This window comes from Castor canadensis, chromosome 16, assembly GCF_047511655.1.
Source record: "Castor canadensis chromosome 16, mCasCan1.hap1v2, whole genome shotgun sequence".
Classification (NCBI taxonomy): Eukaryota; Metazoa; Chordata; class Mammalia; order Rodentia; family Castoridae; genus Castor; species Castor canadensis.
In genome coordinates this window covers 28,051,104-28,070,343 of record NC_133401.1, presented here as the reverse complement: position 1 = coordinate 28,070,343, position 19,240 = coordinate 28,051,104, and the positions used below count along the sequence as shown (strand labels likewise).

General features: G+C 54.3%; 1 protein-coding gene across 2 annotated transcripts; it reads left to right on the top strand.

The window, feature by feature from the left end:
- Positions 1–32: 32 nt before the first annotated feature.
- On the top strand, positions 33–17,241 carry Shisa7 (shisa family member 7). 2 transcript variants are annotated; one of them, XM_020179735.2, is made up of 6 exons: positions 33–284; positions 6,398–7,122; positions 8,647–8,801; positions 10,077–10,142; positions 10,972–11,121; positions 12,315–17,241. In XM_020179735.2, exons 2-6 carry the CDS (start codon positions 6,443–6,445, stop codon positions 12,950–12,952), a joined length of 1,689 nt encoding a protein of 562 aa, XP_020035324.1. In that variant the 5' UTR covers positions 33–284; positions 6,398–6,442; the 3' UTR covers positions 12,953–17,241. The 2 variants fall into 2 exon arrangements, with proteins under 2 accessions (XP_020035324.1, XP_020035325.1); XM_020179736.2 differs by lacking the exon at positions 10,077–10,142.
- Positions 17,242–19,240: the final 1,999 nt, after the last annotated feature.

Here is a 19,240-nt window from a genome sequence, read left to right as displayed (position 1 = left end):
GCGGGAGAAAGAGGGGTCTCCAGCAGGTGGGAAGGGGGAGGTGACTCCTCAGCTCCAAGCTGGCCCAAGGCGCCGGCGAGGGCTGGCGGCTGCCACATCTGCACGGGAGCCGGCGCTTATCTGCACGGGAAAGAACTGCCGCGGGGAATCGCAGCCACGCTGCCGGCCGCCCCCCTACCAGCGCGCGCACGCCCAGCACCGCAGATACGCTTGCTCTGCCTACCCCCGCCGGCCCCCACGCCGCCACCCCCGACTCCCCGAGGGTCCCGCATCCGGAAAGCGAGGTGAGCGCAACCGCACCTGGTGCGGAGAGGGAAACTGAGGCACGGGGCCTGGGGGACGGGGAAGAAGGGACAGGTATGTGAATGGATGAATGGGTGGATGGATGCAAGGATGGATGGATGGGTGGACGGATGGATGGTGGATGGAAGAACAGACAGCTACAGTTGAATGGCTCCTGCTCTCCCCAAACGCAGGAGTTGGGGGACCCACATGGGAGGTCCCAGAATTCTGCAGCCCCTTGCAGATCTGAGAGTTGAAACTCTACAGAGCCCCCGCTATTGAGCCCCCCGCAAGGTTTGCAGTCCTTGCCCCCTTCCCAGCTTTGGGGACCTAAGAAGGCATCCCCTGAGTCCCCCAGGTTTGCAGGGGCCAGAGCCCTCAACCATTCTGCCCCCAATGCCGATCCTTGCAGCCCAGACCCCTCCCAGAAGGGCCGGGCCCGGCCCGGCGTCACCGAGCCCAGCACCCCTTCCTCAGGAACCTAGGAGTCCCAGTCGCCATCCTTGAAGGCCCCGGAGGGGCGTCGACGCCCCGGCCCCCGCCTTCCGGATCCAGGTGTCCCCTCCACACCCCCAGCCCGAAGCCTGCGTCTCGAAGCCGCGCTCGCGTCGCCATGGCAACGGGAATCTATTTTGCGCTGGGAACACACAGCTCCCGCCGCAGCGCCCCCCACCCACCCCTCCTGAGAGTGGGGGACTGGAGGGGCGGGGGCCCTGCAGAGTGAGGGGGACACAGACACTCAAGAGAGACAGCCCCGGGACAGACACGCAGAGTCAGGGAGGCAGGGGCAGAGGGACCGTGTGTGGAGGCGACAGGGAGGACGCAGAGCCGGGAGGGGGAGACAGGAGATTGCGGGGGTCGGGGGTGGGGGTGTCGGAGAGCGGCGGCGAGAGACAGAGATGCCGGGACAGAGACCCAGGCGCAGCAGAGATGGGGAAAGCAAGAGCAGATTCCGTTAGACAGGGACCCGCAGGCGGGGGTCCGGGCCTCAGCATGGACCAGGTCACCAGGCCGGAGACGCACAGACCCGAGAGCCCTCTGGTCTGGCTGCGTGTGGTGCTAGGAGGGTCCCCCGCAGGGTTCCGCAGCACCCTCTCGCCCCTCAGGAATATCCCCTGAAACTCTTCCTCTCCCTCCGCATTTCCTCCTGCATCCTGCATCCTCATCCCTAACAGTCCTGCCAACCCCAGAGGTTCCTAGGAGTCTGGCTCTGCTCTCCCCACTGCTCACCCTCCAGCCCCACCACCACACCTGCAGACCCAGCTCCCGGCCACTTCAGAGGCTCTGACCCTTTCTCCTCTCTGCACTCCTTCTCCCCAAACTTTATGTCTCTGCCCCTTCCCTGAACACCTCTCCCACCCCCTCACTGTTCCCCTCTGGGCCTCTGTTTCCCTCTCTCTGTGTCTGTCCTCCTCCCACCAACACCCACCCCTCCTATACTACTTTCTGTGGTTTCTATATCCTCCCTGGTGTCTGTTTCTCAGTCTCCTTTGTTCTCTGCCCCCTCTTGGTTCTCTGCCCCACTCTGTCTCCCCCCAGCTCTCTGTGCCCCCCTTCTCTGTCCCCCTGGTTCTCGGTCACCCTCCGGTTCCTTGTCCCTCCTAGTTCTCTCTCTCTCATCTGGTTCCAGGTTCCCCTCTCCCTGTACTCTTTCCCTCTTCAGTTTCTCTGTTGCTTCTTTGGGCCTGGGCACCTCCTAGACTCCTTCCTGCTGTTCTTGATGGGGCACTCAGGAGCAACTTGCCCTGACCCACCCAGCATGGTGTACTCCTGCATTCCGGCCACAGTCCCCTACCCACAGCTGGCCGGGCTAGGACAGGGACAGCAAGAGAGTGGAGTCCTGAACTCAAAACAGGCCCCCTCCCTAGCTTGGCTCCCCTAACCTATGTCCTCTGCATCTCTCAGGTCCTGAGCTGGGTCACAGGGGGGTGGACAAGGTACAGGGAAGGAGGACTGGTTCTGGGTCCCCGGTGGTAGAAGACAGTGCCTCTATGTGTGTGAGAGTGAGAGAGTTGGGGGTGGAGTGTGGTGGGGGGTGGGGGCGGGGTGTCGCATGCCTCCTTCCAGATGTTCCCCTGCTGTGCACAGGTGGTGTGTGTGTGTGTGTGCAATCTGTGATGGGTGGGGAGTGTGCCTCTGTGAATTGAGCTCAGATCAATTTATTATTATTTAATGGTACTAGGGATGGAACCCAGGGCCTTGTGCATGCCAGGCAAGTGCTCCACCACTGAGCCACGCCCCCAGCCCTTGTGTCCTTAAGCTGCATGTTGCCCCAGTGTGCCCCAGTCTTGTGCGCTGACTGTGGCAATGCATAGCTGTGTGCCTGTGTGGAGCTCTGCATGCATGTCTGTGCTGGGAGGGTGCTACAGGTGTGCCACTAGGCGGACACTGGGTGTCCCTGTGTGTGTGTTGTGTCTGGGCATCCTGTGCTCTGTGTCATGCATACATAAGTTCTATTGCAGGAATGAGCATAGTCGCCACTGTGGACAGGCTGCTGTGTCTGCAGGAATGTATCCTCTGCCCACCCTCCTGGAGATGCTGTCTAGCACCAGGAAGTGTAGAGAGGCCATGACTGTGCCACTGCATGTGCACAGGGACAAGAGGATTCTGTTACAACAGAGAGAACGTGTGTCCACACAGAACCACTAGTCCACATGCAGCCTTTGAGCAGGCGAGGCAAATGCTCTCTTTACCCCAGCAGTTCTTCCCAGGCAGATGGCACCCAGTGTGAATCTGAAAAGGGCACCCTTCCCCCAGGTGCTGCAACCCTGCTGGGACATGCCTTTGGAAGCAGAGCCCAGTGGGATTTCAGCCTCTAAGCCAGACCCTTTAGTGCAGTGCACAACCTGCCCAATTATACATGGCAGCCCTCAATGAATAAAAGAATCCACATGGCTGTGTGCCCAGGCCAATCCCAGAAGGGGTGTTCGTCAACTCGTATTTCTTGGTCGGGGGGAATAAAGCCTTCTGTGTTCTACAGGTCTCAGTGCCTAGAGACCCGGGTTCAAAACCTAGCCCCATGGCTTGGGCACTGTGAGGTTCAGACCCTTTTGAATCTCAATGTCCTCATCTGAAGTGGTGCACACGCACAAGAGAGACAGCCCACCTCTGATACTTGTCTCAACATTTCCCAAGCAATAAATATTTACTGAGCATTTACTCTGTATCAGGCAGTGGTACTGGGGTTGTAGCTTTGCAGAGAAGATGTAGACAAACCTTCACAGGATTTCTAGTCTAGTGGGGAAGACAACAATAAGAGAATTCTCATACCACATGGCAAGTGTAGATGGCAGCTATGCAAAGACATCAAGCAGGGGAGGAAACCAGAGTGGGTCTGGGGCTGCTCTTCCAGGCTCACTGAAATGACAGGTGAGGGACAATAAAGACAGAGGAAGTGGGACTGGTGGCTCATGCCTGTAATCCAACTCTGGAGGCAGAGGCAGGAAGATCTTGGTCTGATGCCAGCCTGGGCAAAAGCAAAAAACTAAAAGCAAAATGGCTGGGAGTGTGTGGCTCAAGTGATCTACCTCTTGAACTTGGGGTGAGGATTGAATTTAGTGGATTGAATTTGAAGTGAGTGAAGTGAGGCCCCAAATTCAATCCCAGTACTGACAAAACAAAAAACAACAAGTGTAAGGGCAGGAAAGGTGGACCTCTTTAGAATGAAGCAGCTTTTGATGTAACCTGGTCTGTGTTTTGTTGTTGTTGTTGTTGTTTGCTTGTGTGTTTGTTTTTGGGTGGGACTGGGGTTTGAACTCAAGACTTTGCACTTGCAAAGCAGGTGCTCTACCACTTGAGTGACACCTCCAATCCTGTTTTGTTTTGTTTTTTTAAATTGTGGCAAAACACATAAAATTTACATTTTACCATTTTATGAACAACTCATTGGTATCTAGTATATTCGTGATATTGTGTAACCATCCTGGCTATCTAGTTCCAGAATTTTCTTTGGTGGGACCAGGGTTTGAACTTAGAACTTTGCACTTTCAAAGCAGGCACTCTACTGCCTCACCTCCAGTCCATTTTGCTCTGGTTATTTTGGGGATTGGGTTGCAAGAACTATTTTCTCAGGCTGGCCTCAAACTTCAACCCTCCAAATCTCTTCCTCCCAAGTAGCTAACATTACAGGCATGAGTCACCGGCGCCCTGCTCACTGTCTCCTTTTATGACTGGCTTCTTTCACTTAGCATAATGTTAGGGCTGGGGCCATGGCTCAAGTGGCAAAGCACTTGTCTAACAAGCAGGAGGCCCCGCGTTCAAACCCCAGGACTTCAAAAAGAGAAAGTCTCTCTCATTTAGCACAACATCAAGTGTCATCGATGTTGAAGTATGCAGTGCTGTTCCTTTTCAAGGCTGAATATGATCCAGTCTGTGGCCATTGCACATTTTCTTGATCCATTCATCCCTTAATGGACACTTGAGTGTTTTCCACTGTGGGGCTGTTACGAATCTGCTGTTCTGAACATTCATGCACATGTGTTTGTGTGGACATATGTTTTCGATTCTTTGGGGTCAGTACTTAGGAGTGAAATTGCTGGGTCCTGTGATAATTCTGCTCTGGTTATTTTGGAGATGGAGTCTTGAGAACTAGTTCCTGGGCTGGAAACTCAATCCTTCTGATTTCAGCTTCCCAAGTAGCTGGGATTATGGGTGTGAGCCACTGGAGCCCAACTCTTTTTTTTTTTTCTTTTGAGACAGTGTCTCGCTATATAGCCCAGGCTGTTCTTGAACTCAAAATCCTCCTGCCTCAACCTCCCAAGAGCTGGGATTACAGGGGTGTACTACCATGCTTGGCCCTTTCATGATTAAGAATTTCTTCTCAATGAGTATGCAACATGCATCGAATTTATTTGTGCCCATAAGTCTCTTCCCTTCCTGGAAGGTCAACCCCAGACAGACATGAACCTGTAGGTTTCTTCAGGGCTGCATGCTAGGGGCTCACAACAGCCTACAGCCTGGGGAGGGTGTTCTGTAGAATAGTTCAGATGGCCACTTTCAGAACTGATCCAAGGCCTTGGGGCAGCTGCCCCTGCTAGGGCATTCAAGGTTGTTATCTTGCAGACAGGAAGGGGGAGACTCAGAGGGAAGCCACCTCTGTCTACAGACCTACTCTAAACCACCCACTTGTCCTCCCTGCTCCCTGCAGGAGGCCAGGAATCCTCCCCACCTCCATAACCTTTCCTACCCACTCAGGTGGGCTGGACCAGGACCTGCATGGACTGTTGCTATAGAGACAGATAGAAACCCTACCCCTCTGACTCCTGAGTCCAAGTCTCTCTTCTCATCACCCCCTCATTGTTTATGTTCTTCTGCAATTGTAAACAGCAGCCTCCAACACTTTCCCACATGAAATCATATATATGAATATGTATGAACATCGGATACATGTGAAATCACGGTGTGCCAGGCTCCAAGCTCACATGCACCACTCTGTTCATCCTCACCCAGTGGCCACCATCCTTCTCCCACTTTATGGGGGTGGGGGTAAGGCTCAGGGCTGGGCTTAGGAAAGAGCCAGTCAGGTGTCAGGCAGCTGGGAAGTGACTGAAATGCAAGATGATCCACCCTGCCACCCCATCTGTGACAGACACTTCAGATGTGACACTGCAGTGCAGTGGTGTGTGGTGTGTCTCTGCCTCTCCAACTGTGACAGATAATTCAATGTGACACTGAAAGTGTGGAGTGTGTGTATGAGAGAGGGGGGTCTCAACCAGAAGCACTTTACCCCTCCCAGGGGGACATTTGGTGAGACCTTCACACATGTTGGTTGTTCCTGGCATCTTCCAATGGCTGCTAAACAGGCCCAGGTTGAGAACCCGGGCTACGTTCTAGGCTGCCTGACAGGCTCTCACCTCCACCTCCTCCAATTCATAATCATTCTCTCATTCTCCCCTCTCCCCTTCTCCCCTTCTCTGTCTCTCTCTCTCCCCTCCCCCTTCTCCACCTCCACTACTCTGCCGGCCCCACCCACGCCCGCCTCTGCTTGCCTGCCTTCCCTGGTCCCCCACATCCTCCTGCTTCTCTGCCCTCTTCCTCCTTCACCCCTTTCTTCTCGCTGTCGGTCCCGTTGATGTCCCCGCCGACGCTCCCACTCCTTCTCCCCCGCGCACTCCAGCCTCGGCTCTCGGACCCCGCGCAGCCTGGCAGCTACGCCCGCACCATGCCGGCCCTCCTGCTGCTCGGGACCGTCGTGTTGCTGGCCTCGGCCGCCGGTCAGGCCGGGGCGCGCCCGTCCAACGCCTCGAGCGCCGCGCCCCCGGGCCCGCTACCCGCGCTGCTGGCGCACCTGCGGCGCCTGACGGGGGCGCTGGCGGGCGGCGGGGGCACGGCGGGCCCCGGAGCCAACACCACCAGGTCGGGACCCGCGGGCGGCGCGGGCGCAGCGGCACGAGCGCCCCCTCCGGCCGAGCTCTGCCACGGCTACTACGACGTCATGGGCCAGTACGACGCCACCTTCAACTGTAGCACCGGCTCCTACCGCTTCTGCTGCGGCACCTGCCACTACCGCTTCTGCTGCGAGCACCGCCACATGCGCCTGGCGCAGGCCTCCTGCTCCAACTACGACACGCCACGATGGGCCACCACGCCGCCGCCGCTAGCTGGGGGCGCTGGGGGCGCCGGGGGTGCGGGCGGAGGGCCAGGGCCTGGCCAGGCCGGGTGGCTGGAAGGGGGCCGGACAGGGGGTGCCGGAGGGCGCGGGGGCGAGGGTCCCGGGGGCAGCACGGCCTACGTGGTGTGCGGGGTCATCAGCTTTGCCCTGGCCGTGGGCGTCGGTGCCAAAGTGGCCTTCAGCAAGGCGTCGCGCGCGCCCAGGGCGCACCGGGAAATCAACGTGCCCAGGTGAGTGTGAGCTGGGGGCGTGGTCCGGGTGGTGGGCGGAGCCATTTGTGGGGGTGGAGCCACAAGGGAGGGCGGGGCTAGAGAGACCCAAAGCTGACTGAATACTCAGGGAGGTTGGACCGGGCTTGAGACCAGATGCGACATAAGCTACGTGGCTGTTGAGAGATGAGGGAAGGGGAGATCAGCCCTCATCTATTCAACATTCAACAAATGTTTATTGAATTTGAATAGGAAATTTATTTCCTAGTCGGCTGTAATCCTAGCTACCTGGGAGGCTGAGATCGGGAGGATTACGGTTTGAGGCCAGCCTGGACAAATAGTTCGTGCGACTCCATTTCCAAAAATAACCAGAACAAAGTGGACTGGAGTGTGGCTCAAGCATTACAGCATCTATTTTCCAAGCGTGAAGCCCTGAGTTCAAACGCCAGTCCCATAAAAAAAAAATCTTTCTGGAGCTGGGAATACAGACAGGATTGAACAAAACGAAGTCAGGATTAACCTGGCCCAGTGTGCTGCCTGACAGCTATGTGCCATTGGGCAACTTACTTAACTGCTCTGTGCCTCAGTTTCCTCACCTGTACAACAGGATTAATAATAGTCCCCATCTATTCAAATTATAATGAAGATTAACTGAGTTGATTCATGTAGAATCCTGGCACTTAGTTAAGTGCTTATTAAATATTTGTGGTGGAGTTAGCAAGAATATATATATATGTTTTAGACATTAGTAACTGCTGTAAAGAAAATAAAGCAGGGTAAAGGTTTGAGAAATTTCAGGGAGTGCAGGTTTAGTCTAAATGGTCAGAAAAGGCTTGTCTGAGCAGAGACCTTGAAGGAACTGAGGGAGGAGCCAAGCAGAGATCTGTGAGGCAGTGGGAATAGCATGTGCAAAGGCCCTGATGTGGCCTGCTTGCAGGATGGGTGCAGCTGCAGCACGGTGGACGAAGAGGAGTGGGCAGAGGCTGAATTTCTTCTCAATGTGGTGGGAAGCCATGGGAAGCTTATAGTTTGGGAGCAATGCACTGGGGTTGTGCATAAGACTAGACTGAAGCAGGAGCAGCAGCAGGAGACCTGGGAAGAGGCTGTGTAATTTCCAGGTGGGAGAGGGAGCTGCTGGCATTGGAGATGAGGGCGGTGGTCTGATGTGGGATATAGTTTTGAGGTTGAACCTGCAGGATGCATAGAAGAAGGAGTCAGGTGATCCTGAGGTTTGAGGTGGATGAAGGAGGGCACCTTATGGCCATGAGGAAGTCTGCAAAAGGAACAGGAATGGGGTCCCAGGTTCGGGGTGGGGCGGGTCCACAGATGAGGAGATGCAAACCCCATGGGAGGGGTGGGATCCAAATGAACTGAAGCTGTCCTGGAAGGGTGGCACCAGAGTAGACGTGGCCAAAGGCGGGCAGCGGAGCTGAGTGACAAATTCTACTAAAGGAAAGAACAGGGGAGGGAATGAGGCCTGGGCCCTCCCTCCTCATTCCCACCCTCTCAGTCCCAGGCCTCTGACCATCCCTCTACCATCTTTAGGGCTCTGGTGGACATTCTGAGGCATCAGGCAGGGCCTGGGACCCGCCCGGACCGGGCCCGAAGCAGCTCCCTGACGCCTGGGTTAGGGGGTTCTGACAGCATGCCCCCTAGGACGCCCAAGAACCTCTACAATCCCGTGAAGCCCTCCAATCTAGGTGAGTGGGAGGCGTGGCTGAAGCCTGGTCTCTGGTCACGCCCCTTATTTCTGTGGCTCCGCCCTCCCCAGTGGCCCCGCCTTCGTTGCCCAGGCCCCGCCCTAGCCTCTGTGGGCATTTCCTGAACGTTTATTTTCGCTATTTAATGCTTGTCCTGCTCGTCAATGGAAAAATCGAGGACAGGGGGCTTCAGGAGATGGGAAGTTACATGGAGTGCACCCCCTCTGCTTTTGGGGGGGTGCGAGGAGGGCTTCCCCCAGGGAGTGATGTTTGAGGGGAGCTACAGCTGCTGTGGGAGCTCTTGGTGGCTGGGACAGAGCTTTCAGGCAGCCAGATCTACGGCCAGGGAGAAGGTGGACTCATAGGGCCTCAAGTGCCAGGCTGAGCTAAGGAGTTCTGCCTTGGTCCTGAAGGCATTGGGAAGCCACAGAAATGTTTAGAGCAGGGCACCAACACAGTCAGAAGTGCATGTCTCTGGAACCATTCTGAAAGGGAAAGAAGACGGGAAAGAGGCTAAGGAGGAAGTGAGGGTGATTTAGATGATAAGAGGAGGGAACTGAGCTGGAGTCAGAAGGGGAAAAGAGATTGAATAGTAGTAAGGAGGAGGCATTCGAGGTGCATCTTAAGGCACCAATAGTTCTTCCAGCGATGAGGGGAGAAAGGAACTCAAAGGCAGCCAGAAGAGCATAATAGCATGTGCAAAGGTCCTGCGGCAAGATGGAGCCAGGCTCATACAGGCTCAAAGAGAAGAGTGGCTGGAGAGGAAGGTAGGATATGAGGCTTCATATGATAGCTGGGGCCAAGTTACAAGGGCATCAGGCATCATTCACAGGTCCCTTGGACCCATGGTGATGGTGAGCCATGGGAAGGGTCACAACCATAGAAGGACAAACTCTGTCATGAGTCTGACCTTGGCAGTGAGCTGGCAGAATGGTAGAGGCAGGTCTGAGGATTTAGTGAGAGAGTGGGGATGGGGATGTAAAAGCAGCTGACAGAAGGGACCAGCTGGGTGTGAATGGCGAGGGGGAAGAAGCCGTCAAGGAGACCCCAATGTCTGGTTGTTGGGGTGGGTGTAGAAGCCAGGGACAGCCCACTCTCCTGTGCCCACATACCCTGCAAGTCCCCAGCCTTAGATTCCCAAATGTGGCTAATGGCAGGGGTTGAAATGAGGTTGGGGGTTGGGTGGGGAGGGGGCTAAGCCTGGGGCCAGGATTATTCCTAGAGACCAAGGCAGCAGTGCCAGCTCCTCCATCACCTCCCTTCTCGGTCCCTCAGATAACCTGCACCACAACTACCTGCACCTCAACGTCAACAGTCCCAAGCACCACGCAGCCACACTGGGTATGCAGAGGCCAGCAGCAGCCAGGGGAGCAGGTCCTTCCTGCCCTGCAGTGGGAGGTCCCAGCCAGATGGCGGGTGGAGCCCAAGTCAAGCCCTGTGAGCTGTGCTCACAGTGTGCATGTCTGGCCGACCTAGGGTCCCTGGAGGACACCAGAAGTCATCTTCCCCGACCCAGGGTGGGGGAAGTTACATGGAGTGCACCCCCAGCCTGGAGCCAGCACTCAGGGGGCACAGACAAATGCCCGTTGTTCCCATGCTGGGACACACCCTCCTCCCCAGCAACAAACCTACTATGGAGTGGGAGGTGTAAAGAGATTCTGAAGTTCTGGGGCTTTGACAGCTGGAGTCCAGATTTTTTAACTCCCTGGAAGCTGGGTGGGCCTGGATCTGTGGGTCTGAGGGAGGAGGGCTGGAGTCTGGACCCCTGGGTCTGAGGGAGGAGGGCTGGGCGTGGACTTCTTTATGTTTTGTTTTGTTTTGTTATTGTTTCTATTTTTTATTTCACTTTTGCTTCTTTTTGGTGGGCATTTGAACTTCTCAGATGAAAGAAAACGGCTAGGACCTGAACTCCTAGGTCTGAGGGAGGAGGACTGGGGCCTGGATCTCTGAGTCTGAGGAAGCAGGGCCAGGGGCTGGATTCCTAGGGTTGTAGGAGAAGAGCTCTATCTGGACCCCTGAGTCTGAGGGAGGAGGGCTGGGGCCTGGACCCCTGGGTCTGAGGGAGGAGGGTTGAGACCTGGACCCCTGGGTCTGAGGGAGGAAATCTGGGGTCTGGACCCATGGGCCATTGGTGGAAAGGCAGGACTGACTGGCTGCCCCCTCTGCCTAGACTGGCGGGCCATGCCACCACCCAGCCCCTCCTTGCACTACTCCACGCTGTCCTGCTCTCGGTCCTTCCACAACCTTTCGCATCTGCCCCCATCCTATGAGGCTGCCGTGAAATCTGAACTGAACCGCTACTCCTCCCTCAAGAGGCTGGGTGAGTCTCGGGTGGGGAGCATGTATGGCAGGGCAGGGACGCCAGGGCAGGATGGGAGCTGAGTTCAGGACCACGGACAGCAGCCCACTAGTCCACTGGAGGTTTAGATCCTTTCTGGAGCTTTTCTCCAGGTTTATTTTAGAATCACCTGAGGTAATTTGTATCAGAATTGTCTGCTTACTTGTTTGTTTGTTTAATGCAAGTACATAGTGCCCATTCCCAAGACCTATTGCATTTTTTAGGACTTATACTTACCATTAATAGAAGTACAACTGAAACAAAGAAAAGCATTTTGTTGACTCTTGATTGAAAACCAGTAGTCTCCAAGTTACAAGCTTCAGGTGTGGCTGGCTGGCTCTAGGTGCTCAAAAGCTGCCTTCAGGATTCTACATCTCTCAGCTTCTCTAAACAATGAACTGGCCTCATATTCAGACAGAGTTTCCCCCAAGAATCCTCCCAAAGAAATTCTGCTCAAGAATTTTTTTTTTCTTTTTGGTATTTGTGTTTAAACTCAGGGCCTCATGCTTGCTGGGCAGGCACTCTCCCACTTTAATCACTCACCTGCCCTACTTTCCTTATTTGTTTTATTTATTTATTTGGATAGAGTCACCTCTCTATGTTGGGCCTGGCCTGGACTTATTTACAGTCCTCCACCTAGCTGGTGTGACAGGTGGGCACCACCAGGCCCAGCTTTTTATTGGTTGACATGGGGTGTCACTGTTTGTCCAAGCTGGACTCGTTCAACAATCCTCCCAATCTCTGCCTCCTGAGCAGCGTAGATTACAGGGCCCCAGATCTATTTCATTTTGCAAACTACAGGTCACTACCCACAAAACTAACTTCATCACCCACCAAAGAGTTGCAAATCCAAGTGTGACAAACACTGCTACAGTATGACAGGGGAAGGTTTTGGGTTCCCAAAAAGCCAGTATTGGGTTCAGATCTGGAAAGAAGGAATACCCAGAGGCAGAATAAAATGAGTGTCCCCATATCTACTGTCCCCACACTAGGGGTGGATCTGGAAACCTGGAGTTGGCCACATAGCTACTCTGGTGGTCCTGATCAAATTTCCAGTCCTTCTGGGTATAGTAGGGGAAGGAAAAAGGCGGTCAGATGAAACAGATAAGGAGTCTGGAAGGAGGAAGGCTCTAGACTGGCAAGAGACCCCCTCTGTGGCCTTTCTCCTCCCCCAGCCGAGAAAGATCTGGACGAGGCCTACCTGAAGCGCCGGCACCTGGAGATGCCCCGCGGGACGCTGCCCCTGCACGCACTGCGGCGACCTGGCACCGGGGGCGGCTACCGCATGGATGGCTGGGGTGGCCCAGAGGAGCTGGGCCTGGCACCTGCGCCCAACCCGCGGCGGGTCATGTCCCAGGAGCACCTGCTGGGCGATGGCCGGGCCTCGCGCTATGAGTTTACGCTGCCTCGTGCTCGCCTGGTGTCGCAGGAACACCTGCTCCTGTCCTCACCCGAGGTCCTGCGCCAGAGCCGAGAGCACCTGCTGTCGCCTCCGCGCAGCCCCGCGCTGCCCCCTGAGCCCACCACCCGGGCAGGCCTGGCCGCCTCGCACTCCAACCTGCTGCTGGGGCCTGGGGGGCCCCCCACGCCGCTGCATGGGATGCCACCATCGGGCCTGCACGCCCACCACCACCACGCCCTGCATGGCTCGCCTCAGCCCGCCTGGATGTCTGATGCGGGCGGGGGTGGAGGCACGCTGGCCCGCAGGCCGCCCTTTCAGCGCCAGGGCACCCTGGAGCAGCTGCAGTTCATCCCTGGCCACCACCTGCCCCAGCACTTGCGCACTGCCAGCAAGAATGAGGTGACTGTCTGAGGCCAGGGCAGGGGGCTGGGGGCTGTGGCCTCCCTGGCCCCCTTATCCCAGCTGGGATCCCAGACACAGGCTCACACGCCCCAGGGGCCTGAGACCCAGATGGGCCCTGGGACGGGAGACAAGGCCTCCTTGGGGGTGTCACTGCAGACAAGATCCCTCCTTCTATTACTTACTGTTTGAGCCATGCCTCCTTCCCATGAGGTCATCACAGAGGAAGAGGCCCACACATGAGGTCATCGCTAGTGAAAATGTCTGTGTTCTGTGATGTCATGAGGTCCCATGAGGACCCATGAGGTCATCACAGAGGAAGACGCCTGCCTGTGAGGTCATTACTAGAAGCTGTGTACTAGAGGTGATTTCTGTGACATCACCACAAAGACTTCCTTCGTGTGGTGTCATTGCAGACAATGCCTTGTCCTGGTCCATCATCCCTAAAGACAAAGCTTCCCTCCCGTGATGTTACTGCACAGACAAGCCTCACCCTCCTGATGTCAATGTTAGCCTCTCTTGACATTATCATCACAGGGAAATATTTTCCTCCACGTGTTCACTCTGGAGAAGATGCCTCTGCCCTATTGATGCCTGATGCCATCACTACAGACAAAGCCATCTCCCTAGGACAAACCTAAGGGGACAAATGCCCTGCCAACTGTGTCCTCCCTAAAGATAAGGCCACCTTTCTACAACACTGTCACAGGACTCTGCCTCCTTCATGTGATGCCATCACCAGAGAAGGTGCCTTGCCCTATGACACCATCAGAGGGACCGTGCCTCTTCCTGTGATGTCATCACCAGAGATGACAACCCACTCGTGAGATGTCTCCAGGATGAGGCCTTCCTGAGATGTCACCACTAGATGCTACCCACTTGGGGATGACACCTCCAGGATGATACCTCCACTGCTGTGCCATGTTGTGAGAAGGCAGGACCTGCCAAGTCCATGGCCAACCTGGGAAGATACCAGAGAAAATGTCCTATCCTGAGTTGTTGTCTGAGGGGTATAAGACCTGAGAAGCCGAGACAATGGTCTGTTTGTAGGTTGATGGTGGTGACACCCACCCATGCTGATGTCATCACCAAGCACTTCCTCCTCAGAGGCAGTGCCCACTCTGGACAGTGTCACCAGAGTTCCTGCCTTGTCGCACCATGACTTTTCTTGGGGGCTTCTTCCTCTGACCATAGGGACGTAAATGACAGGTTGTCTGCCAGACCCTCTAAAGGGAGGTTGGGTCTCAGGTCCTGCCTCTATGCAGTGACTCCTTGGGGACTGTATCTGTGGGTGGGCTTCTGCTCCAAGGAGGCCTCTTGAGGCCCACCAGGCTCTAGAGTCCTGGAATTTGTTGGCCCAAAGGCTGGTGTCACTTCTTTCTGCCATATCTAGAGACATCATTATCAGCTCTGTCAACAAAATCTTAGCCTCCTATTGGAGGGAGAAGTTTGGGGAGTGAGTGCTATTGGCGTTGCCAATCATCATCAGCGTCACTCAATGTCCACCACTCAGGATGGCACAGCACTTGGTGTCAAATGTTAACTGTGTCATTTCCTTGAATTTCCTAAGACCCACCTCAACTAGCAAATTCTCTTCCAGTATTTACCATGACTAATGTCATCACCTCCTAGTGTCTTCCACAGCCATGGTGTCATCACCATCTCCCAGTGTCCTCCACAATCATGGTGTCATCATCACCTCCCAGTGTCCACCACAACCATGGTGTCATCACCATCTCCCAGTGTCTTCCACAGCCATGGTGTCATCACCTCCCAGTGTCCACCACAACCATGGTGTCATCACCATCTCCCAGTGTCTTCCACAGCCATGGTGTCATCATCACCTCCCAGTGTCCACCACAACCATGGTGTCATCACCATCTCCCAATGTCCTCCACAGCCATGGTGTCATCACCTCCCAGTGTCCACCACAACCATAGTGTCATCACCATCTCCCAGGGTCCACCACAACCATGGTGTCATCACCATCTCCCAATGTCCTCCACAACCATGGTATCATCATCTCCCAGTGTCTTCCACAACCATAGTGTCATCACCATCTTCCAGGGTCCACCACAACCATGGTGTCATCTCCCAGGATTCACCATGACCAATGATGTCCTTACCATCCAGAATCCATTATGCCTAATGGTGACATCCTCCTCCAGGACTCACCAGGACTGATGATGCCCGTGTTCTCATAATTCCCCATAATTGTGTTTCATTACCTCAGGACCCATGTTACTCATATCTTCATGCTTTGGAGATCCACTTCAGACCTGGTGTCCTCATGTCCCAGGATCCACCACAGCTATGGTCTCCTCACCTCCCAGGATTCATTGCAACCATAGTGTCATTACCTTCCAAGATGCATAAGAGCAAATGGTGTCTTCATCTCCTAGGACTCACTTCAACCATGGTGTCCTCATGTCCCAGGATCCATGACAGCCAGTGATTTCATCACCTCCCAGAATCCATGACACCTAATAGTACCATCATCTAAGGATCCATGAGAGCCATGGTGTCATCACCTCCCAGAAGCCATGAGAGCCAATGATGTCACCATCTACTGAGATCCACCTTCATCATGATGTCATCACCTTCCAGGACCCATGTGTCATTATCTTCCAGGATCCACTGCAACCATGCGGCATCACCTGCCAGGATCCACCATCTTAGAGGCCAAATACCATGACAGGCTGTATTTCAATTGTCCTCCAGGGCCACCAGGCACTTATAGTTGTTCCCTTCAGGGGAACCAGCACAACACACCATTTTTTCATTCCCTTGAATGGACTAGGGTGGAGCCAGCTGTCCCGCTCTGATAACATCACTCTGACCCTTCTTAATTATGTCACTGCCTCACTCCTGAGCTGGTAGAGCCCTGGATCAGCCCGACACAGACTTGGCCTTGGCCAGCCTCCCCTCACCCAGAGGACATCTAGACTCCTCCCAAGACCACCACTGCCCCTTGCCCAGCCATCTGCTTGGTGATAGGGTCAACCCAGTGACCTCTCTTTGTCACCAGAGGTGAGCTGGCCAGCCCTTGGATGGTATCACTGCCCCTTGCCCAATCCTTGGAACCTGGACCCCATCAGAATCAGAAATCCATGGCGTGGGGCACACTTTCCTCAGAGGAGACCCCTGGCCCTGTGGGAAGGACCAACAGCTGATGAACCACCTGGGCCTCAGCACTGCCCTCTGCTGGCCCAGCCTAGGATAGGCATATCTGACAGCAAGGGCTCCTGCCAGCCAGGGGCCAAGGGTGCTCCTATCCCTCTCCCTCACACACCAGGGAGTGCCCCGGGGGGGGGGGGCTCCAGGGAGTCCCCAACACCTAATGCACAATCTGCCCCCAGTTCTCTTTGTACATAGCCATATTGCAGGGGCGGCCATTCCCCACTCTTAAAGGGCTACAAGCCCCCCCAGCCCCCAGGGCAAGGTATGGGGGGGCCTCTTCTCCCTCCTCTGGGCCGCTCCTCCCTCTTATGTCTCCCCAAAATATTGGCCCCTCTCTCATCCTTTCTTTTCAGGAGCCTGGGGCAGATAATGGCCCTAGACTTCTCTCATGGCTAAGGAACCTGCAAGGTTATCCCCCATCCACCCAGGCCCCAACTTCCATGGTCTCCCCCAATCCCTTCTATGGCCTTCCAGCAGTGTGCTCAGGCAGACTGTGACCTCCCCAGAGAGCAGCCAACTGGAGCTACTGCCCATGCCTGGACCACCCCCTCCTTAGCTCAACACCCCCATGGAACACTCAACTGTCTTCAGCCCCCAGAGTTTGGGAGCTTGGGGCCAAAGCTTTTGTATGCCTCTCTCAATTTGCTATTTCCCAACCTGGGTTTGGGAATCTGGCCCCAAGCCTCTACCCTCCATTCACTTGGCACAGGCTGCCTGACCCTGGGGCCTTGACCTCTTTATCTCGAATAAGCCATAGTGGGGAGAGGTCTCGAGGATTGGCCAGCAGGCAGCATCCTTCCCGTTCCCCCTCTATGCTTCCAGAGCTAGGATCTGGCCTTCTGAGTCTTCCCCAATCCCTCAATAAATGCACACAAACGTGTGTACATACACACACCTGTGGATGCAAGCGTCTCCCCTTCTGGCTGGGGGCCACAGAAGGGGTGTCACATGGAGAAGATTACAGTGGCAGTACCAGACCAGAGGACCCTCCACAACTTTGCCCCCTCCTTACCCCTCCCCTCCTCAGTCCAACACTGGCCCCTAACCCTCAACTTCCTGGGGAGGACAGCCAGAGGAGGTTTGACTTGGTATTTTTTGGAATAAACACATTTTTCCTGATCCATGGTTTCAAGGTTTCCTGCCAGGAAAGAATGGGTCTCCACTCATTTGTTCATTGGGAATCCTCTCCCCTCCACACCCCTCCCCCCACTATGTGCAGTTGAGTGTAGGTACAGCCAACCCCACACTTGCCAGGGGATCTCTTCTGTTTCCAGATGGCTCAGAGGCACCCCTGCCTTGTCCACTACCAAACTGCAGAGGGTAGGAGTATTGTATGTGCTTTTTTTTTTTTTTTCCTTAGTGGGACTGGGATTTGACTCTCAGGGCTTCATGCAGGCACTCTTCTGCTTGAATGACGCCTCCAGTCCATTTTGCTCTGGTTATTTTGGAGATAGGGTCTCTCAAACTATTTGCCTGAGCTGGCCTTAAAGCATGATCCTCTCCAGATCTCAGCCTCCCAAGTAGCTAGGATTATTTTTTGTTTTTTTAAGACAAGGGCCATCAGGGATCCAACCACTGGTTCTGGGAACGAGGCCTGGAGGTTGGCTGTGTAGCCCAGGCTGTCCTCCAACTCCTGATCCTCCTGCCTCAACCTTCCAAGTGCTGGGATCACAGACGCACAACACTGTGCCTAACCATAATATGTGTAAAGTGCTTTTATGTTCAGGGCTTCTTCTTCACGAAAGCCTTCCTCTCTCTGAGCATGTAAGCATGGTTTAAAGATTCTAGAAATCACCTCATTATATCTGAGTTCTTTGGCTGATTACTGTGGGGGTGGGGCACGTTACTGTGAGGAATGCATTCATTTCCCAGGGCTGCAAACTGGGTGACTTGAATAACAAAATTCTGTTGTCTCACAGTTCTGGAGACTGGAAGCATGAGATCAAGTTATCTGCCAAGCTGGTTCCTTCCAGGAACCAGGGGGGGGAATCTGTTCCAGGTCTAGTTTCCAGAACCAGTGGTTGAGTCATTGGTGGTCCCTGGCTCACAGACCACTGTCACTATTCCCTCCCCGTGTCTATACATGGTTTCTCTGTACCTATGTCTAAATTTCTCCCTTTTTTATTTTTATTTTTTTGATGGGAATGTGGTTTGAACTCAGAGCTTCATGCTTGCAAAGCAGGTGCTCTACCACTTGAGCCACTCCTCCAGTCCATTTTACTTTGGTTATTTTACAGAAGGAATCTTGGGAACTGTTTGCTGGGGCTGGCCTTGAACCTTGATCCTCCCAATCAGCTAGGATTACATATGTGAGCCACCAATGCCCTGATCTCCTTTTTTAAGAGAGACACTCACCAGTCATGTTGGAATAAAGCCCTCCATAATGACTTCATTTTGCTCATCTTCACAGATCCTATTTCCAAGTAAAGTCACAGTCACAGATACTAGGGGTTAGGACTCCAATATCTTTTGGCAGGGCTGGAGATTGAACCCAGAATCTTGAACATGTACTCTAGCTCTTGAGCCGCACCCCTAAGCCTTTTGTTTTTGAGATAAAGTCTCCATAATTTTGCCTAGGCTAGTCTCAAACTTGTAATCTTTCTGTCTCCCCCTCCTGAGTAGCTGGGATTACAATGTGCACCACTACCCAAAATGTTTTCATTTTTGAGACAGGGTCTCAAAAGTGGCTTTGAACTTGCCATCCTCATGCCTTAGCCTCCCAAGTAGCTGGACCTATAGATGAACACTACACTTGGCTTCCAACATCTTTTTTGAGAAATTCAATTCAACCCACAGCAGTGGGAGTGGCATGGCTCAGTCCATTTGAAGTGCCAGTTTTTATAATAACTAGGAAGCATTTTCCCTGTGTACTTGCACCACCACCTGCTATCCGGTGTATTAAAATATTTTGGAGTGATGGACAGAGTTGGCTGCATACTATGGCAGGGAGAGGGCGTGCCTCCATATGTTGGTTTTATGAACTTTAAGAAAGCTCTCTCCTGTGGGTAACTAAGTGTTTACCTCTGCATTGCAGGCTATTGCCTTGCATCAAAGTGTTCATTTGTACATCACTCTGGAAAGAGAATTGGAAAGAGGGGGAGCCTGGTTTGGTGATACACG

Bases quoted from the DNA above. Each gene is read 5' to 3' on its own strand.
- Shisa7 (XM_020179735.2), top strand. From the start codon at position 6,443: ATGCCGGCCCTCCTGCTGCTCGGGACCGTCGTGTTGCTGGCCTCGGCC. The intron at 7,123-8,646 runs GTGAGTGTGAGC...TACCATCTTTAG, and splicing joins CGGGAAATCAACGTGCCCAG to GGCTCTGGTGGACATTCTGA. The intron at 11,122-12,314 runs GTGAGTCTCGGG...CTCCTCCCCCAG, and splicing joins CTCCTCCCTCAAGAGGCTGG to CCGAGAAAGATCTGGACGAG.